The sequence below is a fragment of the Monodelphis domestica genome, chromosome 6 (genome assembly GCF_027887165.1).
Source record: "Monodelphis domestica isolate mMonDom1 chromosome 6, mMonDom1.pri, whole genome shotgun sequence".
Lineage (NCBI taxonomy): Eukaryota > Metazoa > Chordata > Mammalia > Didelphimorphia > Didelphidae > Monodelphis > Monodelphis domestica.
The window spans coordinates 230,590,169-230,607,410 of record NC_077232.1 but is presented as its reverse complement, the minus strand read 5'-3'; the positions used below and the strand labels follow the sequence as shown (position 1 = coordinate 230,607,410).

General features: G+C 38.6%; 1 protein-coding gene across 3 annotated transcripts in view; it reads right to left on the bottom strand.

The window, feature by feature from the left end:
• Positions 1-17,242, bottom strand: part of WWC2 (WW and C2 domain containing 2) — a 253,145-nt gene that overhangs the window by 61,055 nt on the left and 174,848 nt on the right. For all 3 annotated transcript variants that reach the window (XM_007496082.3, XM_001364404.4, XM_007496083.3), the window contains exons 10-14: positions 16,824-16,913; positions 14,603-15,237; positions 2,711-2,840; positions 324-404; positions 63-149 (exon numbers count right to left, since the gene is read on the bottom strand). In XM_007496082.3, the coding sequence (XP_007496144.1) occupies positions 63-149; positions 324-404; positions 2,711-2,840; positions 14,603-15,237; positions 16,824-16,913 (1,023 nt within the window). The remainder of the gene's footprint in view (positions 1-62; positions 150-323; positions 405-2,710; positions 2,841-14,602; positions 15,238-16,823; positions 16,914-17,242) is intronic.

The following is a 17,242-nucleotide window of genomic DNA, read 5'->3' as shown; positions in this document are numbered from 1 at the left end:
ACAGGGTCAGATATTCTTTTTTTAAAAAAAACTACATTGAACATTGATGATTTTTTACTTACACTTTTGTGTTCTGAGACACAGAGAAGATTTGAAAGTTTCGGAGTTGTTCTATAATCACAATTAAACTGCAGTTCTTAAGGTCATATCTGCCAAAATGAAAAGAGATTTGAAAACAGAGGGTCAGGTTAGGGCAGTCATCACTGAATTAGGATGTAATATAAAGAACTTTGCAAATGTGAAAGTGTTCAGATAAATGTCAGTTATTAATAGAATGATTATAAAAGAGCTGCCCCCCTCTTCTCAAATTGCAAATTTCTTACCTGAGTCCAATCCGAACCTGAGCAGTCTCTAGAATCAAAGCATCATCATCACAATAGAGAACATCCTCAATTTCACCAGGGCTAGGAGGAAAAAAAGCAAGTAATTTGAAAAACGATTGTTACCCAGCACTGCATTTCATATAATCTGACTGCATATCTCTTTGAAAAGAAAAGTTAGCAGAGCCCTTTCAACATATTGGCAGTATTAATTATCAGGAGACTTATTCCTTGTTCATTTGGTAGTCTGAATACAGTAGGACCTTGCTTTAATACAACCAACATGGTCACGTAAGTTGAAAATCGCATGTAATAATGAACACTATTATTTAAAAAGTATTGTTTTTATGAATATACTTAGTCCCTTTATGATTTTTCTTAGGCTTATCAGAGCTACCAGTGTCACTATTTTTGTTCTTTGGGGCCATTATTAACAACTAATTAAGTGTTAGTGAAACAAAGAGAAGCACTGCTCTGACCTAAACACAACTTGGTAAAAGCAAGAACTCCTGACAACGACTGATACAGAAGCTGATGTTTGGCACAAAACCTTACAACAACTCACATTAACTTTTCATAATGAGAATGAGTATGATTGGGTGAACTGCTGCAAGACTTTACATTGCTTGGGAAAATGGTACAGATTTAGTGCATAATTAAATTATTTTATTTTTTTCTGCCTTCATTTTTTTCAATTGCCAGTTGAGTATATCTGAATCCATGTGTGCTGAGTCTGTTAAAATAAAAAAGGTCCTACTATACACCATAAAAAAAATTCATTGTGATTTCTTGGGAAAAAAGATACTTTTGAATGGTTGGCTTTACTGTGTAATACTAAAGACCATGCCCACCAAATATGGTGAGCTGGAACAAGTTTAGTATGGTCAAGAGCTTCCACTAAGTTCTACTCTGATGCCTCATTGTGGTGTAGGAATGAACCTAAGCTTTTGTTCTAGAGCAACACCACCCTGATGTTGGCACTGATGCCAGTCTATGTGAAGCCAGCTTAGCTCTGGAAAGGTCCTCAGTGATGAGGTACTGGACACCAAGGTCTTCCCTAGAGCTGAATTGATAAGCATTCAAACAATGTAGCAGAGAGCACATTGGGTTGGCCATGGAGCCTGAATGCCGACCACACACTTACCCAAAATACTATTTTCCAGAGAACTAACAAAAGGTAAGCATTTACATGGTGGTCAGAAAAAGTGGGATAAGGACACTCTGAAGAACTTAAGTTTTGACGGTAAGACATGGGAAACATTGGGTTAGCCCAATGGTATGTGTCATATTCCATGAGCAAAGCAGAATTATAGAAGCATAAAGGTGATATGAGCTGCATAAATTCAGAGCCACCTGCACCCTAAATGTTCTAATGGACTACTTGCATCTGATTTGTGATAGTGACTTCCAAATATTGGACTGATTGGCCATAGTCAAATTCATTCCAACATTATGATGTCCTTGGTCCTCTGAGTAAGAAGTGTGAACAACAACTAGAAGTCAGTATTGCCTCCTTCACAAACTATGCGAGGACCCACTTAGCTAAGTCTGGGAGGACTTGGTACCCATTATTACTTGGGTACAGCAACTCTCAATGACTTCTCCAAATGACAGAGAAGCTACAAGTGAATTAATATGGACCACAGCACAGATCTTTGAAATCTACATTCAATAACAGCTATTCTGGCTACCCACATACAAGAGCACACAGTATAATAAATAAATATCAATTTAAATAAGAATGGCAGAGAAACATGGGACTATCCTCTGGAGAGGTAACTGGAATCCCCTAAGATTTTTGTTACTAGTATGATTGTTCATACTGATGAATTCCTAGACAAATCAAAAAAGAATTACCCATCTAGCATCAGTAGGATATTAATAATCCACATAGTTTTTCAATGAATGAATATATACTTATGCTTTCAGGCTCACACAACATTTTCTGTCTATGTGAAAAGTAAACATCAATTGTAGTCATGCCAAGATAATTATTAATACTTCCCTATTTACTATAACTATAGACTTTTGGCCATATCAATTCTTTAACCGTGATTTAAAAAAAAATTCAGAATAAGTTTAGCACAACACTGGAAACATCATATTTAAAACTGTCTTATACAAAGGCAATTAGGTGGCTCAGTGGAGAGAAAGTCATGCATGGAGGTGGGAGGTCTTGGGTTCAAATTTGGATTCAGGACATTTCCTAGCTATGTGACCCTGGGCAAGTCACTTAACCCTAATTACCGACCCTGTACCCCTCTTCTGCCTGGGAACCTGTACTTAATATTTATTCAAAGACAGAAGGTAAGGGTGTTAAAAAGAAAATATACATACTATTATTATGAATGAGATTATTTTAGTTGACAGCTATTACTAGTGAAACCTACTGTTTTACTGAAGCTTCATAGACACCGCTGTCTCCAGCCACAGACTCATCAGACACAGCAGCAGACACACAAGTGGTTTTCTCTTCAAGCAAGTGGCTGACTTTCCTCCTCTGCAATGGTTCTTCAATACCTAAGTGGATAGAGAGAAACCATCAATCAGGGATTTTTATAAGGAAAAGTCTGACTCTCAAGCAGACCAAACAGGAGTTCTCTTCCTGAGCATCATTCAACATTGATAACAAAGATATGGAAGGTAAAAATCCTTTGGTTATAAAGGATTGTTTGAATATTTCAAATGGAACTTTGATGTATAAGCCCATCAAAGCGAGAATCACAAACAATTCTAATGTGGCTTTGGACAATATTAATGGTACCCAGAATTTAGATAGCACTTTGGGCTTTGTACGAGGGCTTTACAAAATATCTTATTTACACTTCACAATAACCTCTAAGGTAGATGTTGTTAATATTTCTATTTTACAGCGAAGAAATGGAGGCTTAAGAGTTTAAATGACTTGTCCACAGTTGCCTGACTAATGTCTAAAGCAGGATTTGAACTCAGTTCTTACTAACTCCAAATTTAGTTTTCTATCCACTGTACTACCTAGTCTCTTAGAATTAGTCATGTCCTCTCTCTGGATCTCCATAGTCTTACTTATAAAACAAAAGGTATAACAGGGAAGTTTCTGACAGTAACAAAAAATATTCACAATTGCATAATTTGTTATAATTTTTAAAGAGGAAAAAAAAATTCACATGCCTCAAAGACTAGGAAATCAATGAATAGATAACATCTATTAATATAATATTATTATACTATAAGAAATCACAAAGGACAGGTAGGTGGGCAGTGGATAGAGTGCCAGGCCTGAAGTCAGAAAGACCCATCTTTTATGAGTTCAAATCTTACTAGTTGTGTGACCCTAGACAGATCACTTCACTCTGTTGGCCTCAGTTTCCTCATTTGTAAAATGAGCTGGAGAAGATGGCAAACCACTCCCATATTTTCTGCCAAGAAAACCACAAATGGGGCCACAAAGAGTCAGACATAACTAAAAAACTGACTGAAAAAGAAATAACAAACACGAAGAATTTAGAGCTACCTAGGATATGAAATATGAAGTACTATGGAGTGTAGAACACATATCCAAAAGAAAAAAAATACACACAATGACTACATGGATTTAAATCAACTTCATGGTAAGAGGAAATACATTCCCAGCTGTGTAACTTTGGGCAAGTCTACTGCCTAGTCCTTATCACTCTTCTGCCTTAGAACTAATACTTTGCATTGATTCTAAGACAAAAGGGTAAGGGTCTAAAAACATTTTTTTAAAAAGAGTAAATAAAATTCAGGTCAAAGACAAAATATTTTTTTTCTGCCAGTAATCAAGAAGAAAAAGAGCATGTACTATCAGTTGGAAACAAGTTATTGGGAAGTTCTGTTTAAGATATTTTAGTTTCTAGGGTAGCCTTTTGGGGATATTATTGGGAAACATTTGTTTTATGAAAACAAAGCAGACTGATTTTTTAAGAGTTAGACAAGTGTCTGGAGTGGGAGGTGGAGCTCCCTCACTTTCAGTCCTAGGATCCCATCTTTCTATATTTGGCATGAAATATTTTGTCTAGGGGAGAAACTATAGGATATAGCAAATTATTTCAAATCTTCTGATTCTTTAGTTCCACCTTCAAACATTTGTCGCAGTTTAATGAAACACATTTTACATGGGGATAAGAATTATCTGTCTCCAGGCACTGGCAAAATCTCTATTCCTGAGAAATTCTGTTTATTCAACATTAAGAAAGGTTGCCATCTGCTTTGCTTCCTCCCTCTTCCATATATTGTATCTTTATTGCTATCCCTCTTTCTAAAATTTTTTTTAAAAACCCAACATAACTGCCTTTTGACTTACAAGAATTCCTAATATAGGTGCTACCATTAAAAATGTTTTTGCCCTATTGAATCTTTAGCACTAGCTAGCACTTACCTTTTATCTCTCTCTCATATTCCTACATGAGCATCCTGCCAGGAGCAAGGAGCATTCATTTAAAGCTAGGTTCTGAACTGTAATAAGGCAAAAGCCCGCGGAGTTCTTTCATCTTTCTGTGAGTGAACGTCCAGATTGGTATGCATTACGCCCCCCTTCTGAGTCATGACTTTACATCTTGTTAAGATGTTTAAGTTTTAAGGCTTCCGATTACTAGATTGATTGCTGCATTTTCCCTTTTATTTCTGGCAGTGGGGATGCTTTTTTTCCTTGAAGATGAAGTGCCTTCTCCCTCCCAACCCCCCTTGGTGAGGGGGTGAAGGTGATGACATGATTTATTGATTACCCCCAGGAATAACCATGGCAGCCCAAAATTGATTTTGACAATGACAGAGACTGACAGTGGAAGGACTTCACGGCTATTCCAACTAGGTTTCTGCCATCCAGCAGGGACCAAGGCTGGAGAGCAAAATATATATAAAAGGAACCATGCTTCACCTCCACAGGGCAGCTAGGAAAAGGTTTGAGTACTGAGCAGGTGAGCCATCTACCAGTTAAACTCAATTTAACATTTATTAAATGCCAAATACATAGGAAGCACTCAGGTGCCAGAGAGCAGCTTCTTGTACCCCCCTGGTTTACCCTGCCATCTTAGCACGCTAGTCTAGCCAACATTTCTCAACAGGAAATTCCATGCTGTATCCTTCAATGAAGCAAACTGCTCCTACATTAAAGTCTGGCTGGTCTCTGAACACACCAAACATAGACTTTTGTAACCCAGGTTCTAACCTTGCTGGTCTACTGGGACAGTTTTCTCTTCACTAATGGCTTCATCATGCAAAAGCTAATGGGGTTTTTCTTTAAATCCTGTGTTTATCGTTCTTCATCTCTCCGATGTATTTGACCCTGATCATCATTCCTTCTGTTTTTGGTGACAAATAGTCTTCTCATGGTTTTCCTCCTGACAGTTCCCATTCCAGCTCATTCAACAGCTTCTCATCTTTGAAACCCTGATAATGTGGGTACCCCCAAGGTTGAATCTTGAATCTTGACCCTCGTCTTTTCTTATCCTTTCTCCCTTGGTGATCACAATGACTCTCATCAATACTTCTATGTAGATGACTTCCAAATTGACCTCCAACATTTCTCTAGAACCTTGGTCTTCACCCTTTAACTGACTCAAATATCCCTACTTTGATATCTTCTTGTCATTTATTTAAAACTGAACACATATTCCACGCTGCTCCCCCCCAAAAAAAATCCTCTGCCTAATGTCTCATTTCTATTGATATCAACTCTAATATCTCAAGACTCTTAATGTTGGAAATTGAGAAAAAAAATTTTTATAATGAAAACTTCTGACAAAGGTCTAATTTCTCAAATTTATAAGGAGCTAAGTCAATTGTTCAAAAAAATCAAGCCATTCCCCAATTGATAAATAGGCAAGGTGCATGAATAGGAAGTTTTCAGATAAAGAAGTCAAAACTATCAATAAACACATGAAGTAGCAATTAGAGAAGAAAAAGAAATTGAAGGTACTAAAATTGGCAATGAGGAGACCAAGCTATCACTCTTTGCAGATGATATGATGGTCTACTTAAAGAATTCCAGAGAATCAACCAAAAAGCTAATTGAAATAATCAACAACTTTAGCAAAGTTGCAGGACACAATATAAACCCACATAAGTCATCAGCATCTCTATATATTTCCAACACAGCTCAGCAGCAAGAATTAGAAAGAGAAATTCCATTTAAAATCACCAAATACTTAGGAATCTATCTATGAGCACAACTACAAAACACTCTCCACACAATTAAAACTAGATCTAAACAATTGGAAAAACATTGGTTGCTCATGGGTAGGGTGAGATAACATAATAAAAATGACAATCCTACTCAAATTAATTTACTTATTTAGAGCCATACCCATTAAACTACCAAAAAACTGTTTTACTAAATTAGAAAAAAAAACATAACAAAGTTCATTTGGAAGAACAAAAGATCAAGGATATCCAGGGAAATCATGGAAAAAAAAAGTGAAGGAAGGAGGCCTTGCAGTCCTAGATCTCAAACTATACTATAAAGCAGTGGTCATCAAAACAATTTGGTACTGACTAAGAGACAGAAAGGAGGACCAAGGGAATAGACTTGGGGTAAATGACCTCAGCAAGACAGTCTATGATAAGCCCAAATATACCAGATTTGGGGACCAAAATCCACTATTTGATAAAAACTGCTGGGAAAATTGGAAGACAGTATGGGAGAGATTAGGTTTGGATCAAAGTCTCACGCCCTAAACCAAGATAAACTCAGAATGGGTGAATGACTTGAATATAAAGAAGGACACTAAGTAAATTAGGTGAACACAGAATAGTATACTTGCCAGATCTTTGGGAAAGGAAAGATTTTAAAACCAAGCAAGAGTTAGAAAAAAAAATCACAAAATGTAAAATAAATATTTTTGATTACATCAAATTAAAAAATTTTTGTACAAACAAATCCAATGCAACCCAAATTAGAAGGGAAGCAACCAATTGGGAAACAATCTTCATAACAAAAACCTCTGACAAAGGTCTAATTACTCAAATTTTTAAAGAGCTAAATCAATTGTTCAAAAAATCAAGCCATTCTCCAATTGATAAATGGACAAGGGACATGAATAGGCAATTTTCAGTTAAAGAAATCAAAGTTATTAATAAGCACATGAAAAAGTATTCTAAATCTCTTATAATCAGAGAGATGGAAATCAAAAGAACTCTGAGTTATCATCTCACACCTAACAGATTAGCTAATGTGACAGCTATGGAAAGTAATGAATGCTGGAGGGGATGTGGCAAAGTTGGGATATTAATGTGTTGCTGGTGGAGTTGTGAATTGATCCAACCATTCTGGAGGGCAATTTGGAACTATGCCCAAAGTCACTCTAAAAGACTGTCTGCCCTTTGATCCAGCCATAGCACTGCTGGGTTTGTACCCCAAAGAGATAATAAGGAAAAAGACATGCATAAGAATATTCATAGCTGCGCTCTTTGTGGTGGCAAAAAATTGGAAAATGAAGGGATGCCCTTCAATTTGGGAATGGCTGAACAAATTGTGGTATATGTTGGTGATGGAATACTATTGTGCTCAAAGGAATAATAAAGTGGAGGAATTCCATGGGTACTGGAACGAACTCCAGGAAGTGATGCAGAGCGAAAGGAGGAGAACCAGTAAATCATTATACACAGAGACTGATACACTGTGGTACAATCAAATGTAATGGACTTCTCCATTAGAGGCAATGCAGTGATCCTGAACAACTTGGAGGGAGTAGAAACACAGAAGAAAAACAACTGCTTGATTACATGGGTCGAGGGGATATGATTGGGGATGTAGACTCTAAATAAACATCCTAGTACAAACACCAACAACATGGAAATAGGATTTGCTAACGGACACATGTAATACCCAGTGGAATTGCCCGTCAGCTACAGGAGGGGTGGGGGTAAGGAAGGGAGGGAAAGAATATGATTCTTGTAACCAAGAAATACTGTTCTAAATTGACTAAATAAATAAAATTTAAAAAATGAAAAAAAAAACACAGAAAAAGTGTTCTAAATATCTTATAATTAGAGAAATGCAAACCAAAACAACTCTGAGGTACCACCTCACACCTAGCATATTAGCCAATATGGCAGCAAAGGAAAGTAATAAATGTTGATGTTGAGGGGATGAGGCAAAATTGGGACCTTAATGCATTGCTGGTGGGGTTGTGAATTGATCCAATCATTCTGGAAGGCAATTTGGAACTATACACAAAGGGCTTTAGAAGATTGCCTGCCCTTTGATCCAGCCATAACACTGCTGGAGTTGTACCTCAAAGAGATAATAGGGAAAAATGTGAACAAAAATATTTATAACCTTGTTCTCTGTAGTGATAAAAAACTGGAAAATGAGGGGGGTGTTCATTGATTAGGGAATGGCTGAACAAATTGTGGTATCTGTTGGTGATGGAATACTACTGTGCTAAAAGGAACAATGAACTGGAGGAATTCCATGGGAACTGGAACAACCTCCAGGAAGTGATGCAGAGTGAGAGGAGCAGAACCAGGAGAACATTGTACACAGAGACTGATACACTGTGGTATAATCGAACGTAATGGACTTCTCTTCTAGTAGCAATGCAATGATCCATGACAATTCTGAGGGAATTAGTGGACTTATGTGAAAGAACACTCTCTATATCCAGAGAAAGAACTGTGGGAGTAGAAACACAGAAAAAAAAAACTGCTTGATCACATGGGTCGAGGGGGATATGATTGGGGATATAGACTCTAAATGATGACTATATTGCAAATATTGATAATATGAAAACAGGTTTTGTACAATGATATATGTAAAACCCAGTGGAATTGCACATTGGTTATAGGAGGGGGGTGGGAGGATAGAAGGGAAAGAACATGCAGCTTATAACAATGGAAAAATATTCTAAATGAACTAAATAAATTTTTTAAAAAAGAAAATATTGTAACCATTTCTAGCTTTTCTTCCCCTTGACCCCAAATGCTAACTCATTTGACAACTACTCACTCAGAAATCTCTCTCTAGCATTTGTCCCATCTTCTTGACTAGAATTGCAATGACCATAATTCAGATTTTCATTTCTTAGCATCTGGATGACTGTAATAGCCTCCTAGCTGGTCTCCCTGGCTTCCTATTTATCTATCTCATCTCTAACATTGCTTTTGTACCTCTGTGTGAATGATCTTCCTAATGTATAACTCTAATCATATCACTTCTTTATTCAAAAAAAGTGTAGTGACTCCCCAGTGCCCATTGAATAGTCTACTTCTCTTCTGATTGGGACTTTTTTTTTTTTAAACCCGTACCTTCCATCTTGGAGTCAATACTGTGTATTGGCTCTAAGGCAGAAGAGTGGTAAGGGCTAGGCAATGGGGGTCAAGTGACTTGCCCAGGGTCACACAGCTGGGAAGTGTCTGAGGCCAAATTTGAACCTAGGACCTCCCGTCTCTAGGCCTGGCACTCAATCCCAAGCCACCCAACTGCCCAACTCATCATATATTAACATGGAAAAGAAAAGGAAAAAAAGTGAGCTTTATTCTCTCTGTTCCTGCTTGGTTTTGCAAAGTATTCTTCATTTCTCTATTTCTAGAGTTTTCTTACCCCTTAATTCCTTTGCCTTTGGGGCCCATTATAAGCTCCTATTTAAAAATTGCTAAGAGACCTACAGAGCTTCCTTTGTGCCAGGCACTGTGCTAAGTGCTTCACAATGATTATCTCACCTGATCCTCAGAATAACCCTGGAAGGTAATAAAAGGTTAAGTGATTGGCCAGTGCCATAGATCATAAATGTCTGAGGCTAGATTTGAACTCAGACTCCTAGTTTAGTACTTTATCCACTGCACCATGTGGGTTAGACATAAATAGGTTGGTTTGTAAAATGAGGCAATACTACTAATGATGATAGCTACCATTTCCATAATGTCTGCTATGTGCTAGGCATTGTACCAAGTGTTTTATAAATATACAATTTTGATCCTCTCAGCTAGCCTGGGCAGTAGATGCTATCCATTCTATGGTTGCAGTTTGTGGAGGCAGATTCTGTTAAATGACTTGTCCAAGACCACACAGCCAACAAGTGTTGTTTGACCTCAGGTCTTCCTGACTTCAGGGCCAATATTCTTTTCACAGCACACCCAGGTCAGTCATACTTACTTAGGACCTTAAGGAGGGGGCAGTCTAAAATAGCAGTTTATAACCAAGCCCTAGGTGGCCAAAAGGCATCAATCTTTGATGTCTAAGAGTAGTTAGAGCCTTCAGTGACAGGACCTTTAAGATCCTGACATCATTCTCTTAATTCATGACTGAGGTCCTACTTTGAGACCTTACTCTGCCATGGAAGAGATCCTGGCTTCTTGAAGGCCTAAAGAGGTAGAAAAAATTAGGTTTATTATAGGAAAGGCTGGCACAGATGGGCAGGTGAGTGGACTGCTCTCCTGATCTCTTATTTTGGAGATTGGCACAGATGGGCAGGTGAGTGAACTGCTCTTGATCTCTTATTTTGGAAAAGACTGGCACAGAAGGGCAGGTGAGTGGACTGCTCTCCTAATCTCTTATTTTGGAGAAGATTGGCACAAATAGACAGGTGAGTGGACTGCTCCTGATCTCTTATTTTGGAGAGGACTGGCACAGATGGGCAGGTGAGTGAACTGCTCCAGATCTCTTATTTTGGAGAAGATTGGCACAGATGGGAAGGTGAGTGGACTGCTCCTGATTGGTACAGATGGGCAGGTGAGTGGACTGCTCTGGATCTCTTATTTTGGAGAAGACTGGCACAGATGGGCAGGTGAGTGGACTGCTCTGGATCTCTTATTTTGGAGAAGACTGGCACAGATGGGCAGGTGAGTGGACTGCTCCTGATTGGTACAGATGGGCAGGTGAGTGGACTGCTCTGGATCTCTTATTTTGGAGAAGACTGGCACAGATGGGCAGGTGAGTGGACTGCTCTGGATCTCTTATTTTGGAGAAGACTGGCACAGATGGGCAGGTGAGTGGACTGCTCTCCTAATCTCTTATTTTGGAGAAGACTGGCACAGATGGGCAGGTGAGTGGACTGCTCCTGATCTATTTTGGAGAAGACTGGCACAGATGGGCAGGTGAGTGTACTGCTCAGGATCTCTTATTTTGGGGAAGATTGGCACAGATGGGCAGGTGAGTGGACTGCTCCTGATCTCTTATTTTGGAGAAGACTGGCACAGATAGGCAGGTGAGTTGATTGCCCTTGATCTCTTAGTTTATGGCACAGATGGGCAGGTGAGTGGACTGCTCCTGATCTCTTATTTTGGAGAAGATTGGCACAGATGGGAAAGTGAGTGGACTGCTCCTGATTGGCACAGATGGGCAGGTGAGTGGACTGCTCCTGATCTCTTATTTTGGAGAAGACTGGCACAGACGGGAAGGTGAGCAGATTGCCCAATTTCTTGATTTATCATCGAGGTTAGCACAGGTAAGCAAATGAATATGGACTGGCCCTGTTCTCTAGGTTTATTATAGAGACAGTAAGCCCAGATGAGCAGGTGAGTATGCCTTACCTCACCTTTGTGAACTGGAACTAGTGCCAGAGTGTACATGATGGTCATCATCTCTGAGAGCTCTGTGTGGTCCACAAGCTCAGGAGTCATACAACCAGTTAAAAGAGAAGGCCTTTTTTTTGTACTTGCTTTGGAATATATTTTCTTAAAGAGACACTACCTACTAATAGCTAACGTTAAAAGAGCACTTTCAGGTTTGCAAAACACTTTATAAATGTCTCATTTAATATTGAAATAAAAAGAAACCAGAACAATTCTTTGTTAAATTGCACTAAAATGGGAAGGGGGAGCAACTGTGGGGATCATCTTCCCCCTTTACCCCCGATGTTATGGGGAGAAGCATTTTGGGGCGATGAAGCTACCCCATATGTAGAGAGAAATCTGAGGCTAAATCTGCCTCAAACACTTACTAGCTGCACGGTCCTGGGCAAGTCAGTTCACTTGAATTAACTTCTTGAGGCCTCCATTTTGTCAGCTTGGACTTGATGAGCTCTCAAGTCCCTTCCAATTTATAAATCTATGATCCCTTGAAGATTAGCCAGGGTAAAAAGAGATGGGAAAGGGGGACCTACAGACCAGGGAGAAGGGACCTGCTGAATGGGTTGTTTGGATCTTGGGAAACAGATAGAGGGTGAGGATAAATGGGAAAATGTCCTAGAATTTTTTTTTTTAGCTCTCTTGTTAAGAGAAAATGGGTCTTTGCTGAAATATTTTGGGAAGGGAAGAAGAGGTACAGATAAATTGCTCAATTTTTTTTTTATCTTACTAAGGGAAAAAGGGACATTGCTGAAATATTTTAGGAAGATATATGGAAAAATAGCTAAAATTTTTAGCATTCTTGCTAAGGGAAAAGGGGACTTGGTAATATTTGAAGAATGTAAGATGATATATGGAAAAATAGCTAAAAATTTTAGCTATTTTTTAAAGGAAAACAGGGACTGTTGAAATATTTTGAGAATGCCAAAATTTCTACAGAAAAAAAGCTAAAATGTTTGTTATCTCGTCAAGGGGAAGAGGGACCTTGCTGTAATATTTTGAGAACAGAACTGTGAGAGCCACATTATGGGTTCCAGCTGACAGGTTGTCTGTCTGCCTGTCTGTCTTTTTAAAACAGAAACCAGAACAGATGAGAGGAAGGAGGAGTAGGGCCGAGCCAGAAATATTCAGATGCTGTCATTGGATAGGGGAGAAGAGCCGGGGCAAGGAGGAAAGAAGGAAAGAAGGACTATGCAGGTCAGATGAGGCAAACCAGGGTGATGGATGGGTCTGGATGTGGGGAAACAGCTGGCAGCAGTGGGAAGTTTGATATGAGGGAAAATCTACCTATCAGTTAGAGCTCTCCAAAACTGGAACAAGGTCCCTCCAGGGCAGGAGGTTTCCTCTCCCTAGAAATCTTCAAGCGAAGACAGATCTGTCTAGCAAAGTTAGACAGGTTCATCACCGGCAGGTTGATCACAGGGGGGACATTTTTAGGCCAGAGCAACTTTCAAAGGGCTCTCTTAAGAGTTAAAAGAGGATATGCAGTCATGAAAGAATCCCCTTTACAGAATCACAGAGCTTTTGGAGGAAGAGAAGGATAAAATGAAGCATCCAGGAAAATGGAAGATAATAATCATCCATAATCATAATCCATAATCATAAAGATATAAAAGCTCCATAATCAAAAGATATAAAATGGTTTTTGGAAAAACAACACAAAATACTTATTTTACAAAAAAGGATTGGGGAAGCTAGCTGGCTCAGTGGATAAAGCCACACCTGGAGTCAAGAGAACCTGGATTCCAATCTGCTCAGATGCTTCTTTGCTGTGTGACCTTGGGCAAGTCACTTAACCCCCCCTCCCCAATTGTCTAACCCTTAATTCCCTTTTGCCTTGGAACAAATACTTAGTATTGATTCTAAGACAGAAGTTAAAAATTTTAGTTTAAGAAAAAAAGAAAAAGAACTTAATTTCCTAAAGGATAATAAAGCAGATTCTGTACATTTTTCTGCCCTCTAATAAAGGAATCCTATCTTCAATTTTTAAAAATCAATCTGTTAGTACCACTGATTCTCCAAGATTATCCTGAAAGAGCTCTTTACTTTGGTGGGTTGACCAGTCCCCTGAAGTCATCAAAACCACTTCCACCCTACTATAGGAGACAATTCAGATGGAGGCTTCATCCTCCTTTTTTTTTACATCTGAGCCCAAGCTGCCCCACAGTCAACACAGTGAGTTGCTCCTCTCTAGACTGTCAATTCGTCCTGGGTCCAGAAGATGGCAGAGCAATACAGCACATCAGAAAGACCTCTTTTCAAAGCCGCCTTCTTAGCGAACAGGGGAGCTTGGCACGAGACAAAAATAGTATTCACACAGAACTCCCTAGGCATCTTAGACATTGAACCCTGGTGCTAATTAGCTGGTATGCTAATTGCCTTCGTTTTAATCTGTCTTAAGCCATCTTTTAAAAGGGAGCTCTCTTCTTTGCCATGTTATTTCAGAGTCTAAATACATTTAAGAAACAGGAGCTAGGGTACCCAAATGTCTTCCCAGCTTCCAGTGCTAATACTGATGCTATCTGGCTAGCCATAATTCAAATGCCAACTTGGGCAGGCATCTGATGATTAAATCTGCCAAAGGGAGAGATGGTGCTTTTTTTTTTTCATAACAAAGCAAAAATATTCCCAGGTATGCTAATAAAAACAAAGTGCTCCTCTCTGCCCACTAAATTAAAATCTAGGGGGGGTAAACGAAAGGGGAAAAGAGGCTGAATAACTTCTCTACCCTCGTGGAGTTGAGAATATGACAGTTTGTGGCATTCTTTCCCCTTTACCTGTAGTTCCTTCATTTAATGGCGATAAAGACTGCCTAACACCTTCATTCACATCTTTGTCCTCTGCAAGAGCCTGTGATGCTACTCTTGCATCTGAGTCCAGCAGCATCTGGTTGTCAGTAAGGCCAATGTCTGCAAAATGGCTAGTCAAGTCACAGTCTTCGAAGTCTGTGGTGAGTTGGTGGAGAGGAGGATCCTGGGCAGACAAAGAAAAAGTACCTTCCAGAACTAGAGGAGAACTAGGAGGGGACAAGGAGGAGAGGGAAGATCTAGAGGAGAGAGATGTCACAGATTTGGGTGGCTCAGTCAATTTTGGAGTGTGGCCTGTCGCGGCCACCATCAAGGATCCTGAGGAGTCGCCATAGCCCAGATGGCCATGGGACTTCACCACCTCATTTTCATGAATGGTGGTAATGGGTCCAGAAGGAATGTAGCCACTTTTTTCTTGTAATAGAAAGTCCAGTTTATACTGATAATCCAAATCTGGAATTTGATCCCCTTGGTTGTTATAATAGAGCTCCGTAGAGCTGAGAGAATTGAGTGACCCTCTGCTAGAGGTATTCAGAGACCCCCGACTGGAAGCCAACGATCCCAGACTGCTCCCTGAAGACATGGACAATGTACTGGCAGAGAGACTGAAAGAAAACCGACACAAACTACGTATTAATACATGAACACATGTAATAAATAAATATTTTATATATATGTAATTTTTAAAAATAGAGTCAATATATAATTAAATTTTTCTTGACACATGAATTTGAAAGATCTGGCAGATAGGACCATAATCTTCTTCCAAAGATCAGCAGGAGAGTGGATGGCATCCAAAAATAAAATGTGACTGGCTATCATTATACACTTCTACACTTACTCGTGAATTTATACTCTTACTCAATGAGTGCTTTAATCTGTAATAGGAATTCTACACTTATTAAAAATGATTATGCCTATGTATAACCCAGACTGAATGGCTTGTCAGCTCTGGGAGGAGGGAAGGAAGAGGAGGAAGACAATATGGATCATATAACTTAGGAAAACTTGCATGGAAATTTGTTATTAAAATTAAAAACATGATCATGTCTAGGGGGCCAGTTAGGTATCTTAGCAGACCTGGACATAGGAGGTCCTGGGTTCAAACTTGGCCTCAGAAACTTCCTAGCTGTGTACCCCTGGTCACTTAACCCCCACTGCCCAGCCCCTATGACTTTTCTGCCTTGGAACAAATACACAGTATTGATTCTAAGACAGAAAGGAAGAGGTTTTTTAAAATAAAAGATTGTCTTTCTCTAATTGTTTAAAAAAAATTCAAGGCCAAACATCTATTAAATATTTGCTGCTATGGTTGCCTCTTAAGCAGCTACACCATTTTATAATAAATTAAAGTAGGAGTAGCTAGGTGTTTCTATACATAGAGAGTCAGGTCTGGAATCAGGAGGACTCAGGTTTGAATCTGGTCTCAGATACCTGTGTGACCCTGGGCAAGTCACTAACCCTAATTGTCTAGCCCTTACCACTTTTCTGCCTTGAAACTGACACCAGTTTCAAGGCAGATAGATTCATTAAAAAGTATGAAAAAGGAAAAAAAATACTTTAAAATACAAGTATCAGCTTTTGTTATTTTGTTTCCAAGAATAGCATGGAGAAGTTTGTTTGCTTGTTTGTTTTAATTTTAAAAGAAACATGACTATAGAGAGAAAGAATTTGAACAAAGGTTGTGCTGTGCTTGTCTTCCCAGTTCTCTTTGGATATGATATATGTAAAGAAAGGATCTTTAAACAATTAACAGGAGGAAATATGCTGTTAGTGTTTTGTTTTTTTAAATGCAATTGCTTTTAAATGGGAAAGTCTTTTTTTCTAAGTACTAAAGAATGCATTAGTACAGTAGAAAGTTTATAAGCATAAAATATTTTTATATCCATAAACTACTGCTTGATATGGCTACAGATTCAGAACACATTGATCCATGATTGTGAACTCTTTATAAAAACACACCTATATAACATGAAGTCACCCATATTTTAATGTAAACATCTCGTTTGTTAGCACATCAGAACGATATGACATTTTCAACTTCCTGGAAGTTAAAAACGAAGTGGAAGAGAATAACAGAGAAATTTAAATTTGCTTGAAATGGAACCTACTTTGTCTTCCACCCCCAACTGATAAAATGAGTGGAGAACTTTACAGAACTGACACAGAAGAATATGAAATGCAGGCCTACCTTTTAATCTGTGAATGCAAATAAGTAGTTAATTTTGTAGTTTCTTCAAGTCTGTGTAGCAGTGCCTTTTTTTTCTCTTCCAATTTTAGCCTAGAAAAAACACAATAAAGGGTAATTATTTTAAACTGTTTCGGTAAATGAAGGAGGCTCGAGGTAGGTTAACGAAAAAGATGAAGTAAAGAAAAGTTTCTGATTACACAAAAAAATTGCCTCCAAAACCTAGATTATAAGCTTGTATGGGCCAGAGACCAGGCTATCTTCTTTGTTCTGTTTCCCCAGTGTATTTATCCAGCATGGTATTTTCCATAGAAGCAACATTCAATAATTTCTAAGAGAATGAAGTTAATGGAAATGAAAGATCTAAGATGAAACAAACAACTTATGGAGAATTAAGTATATCCAAACTACACACGGCAAAA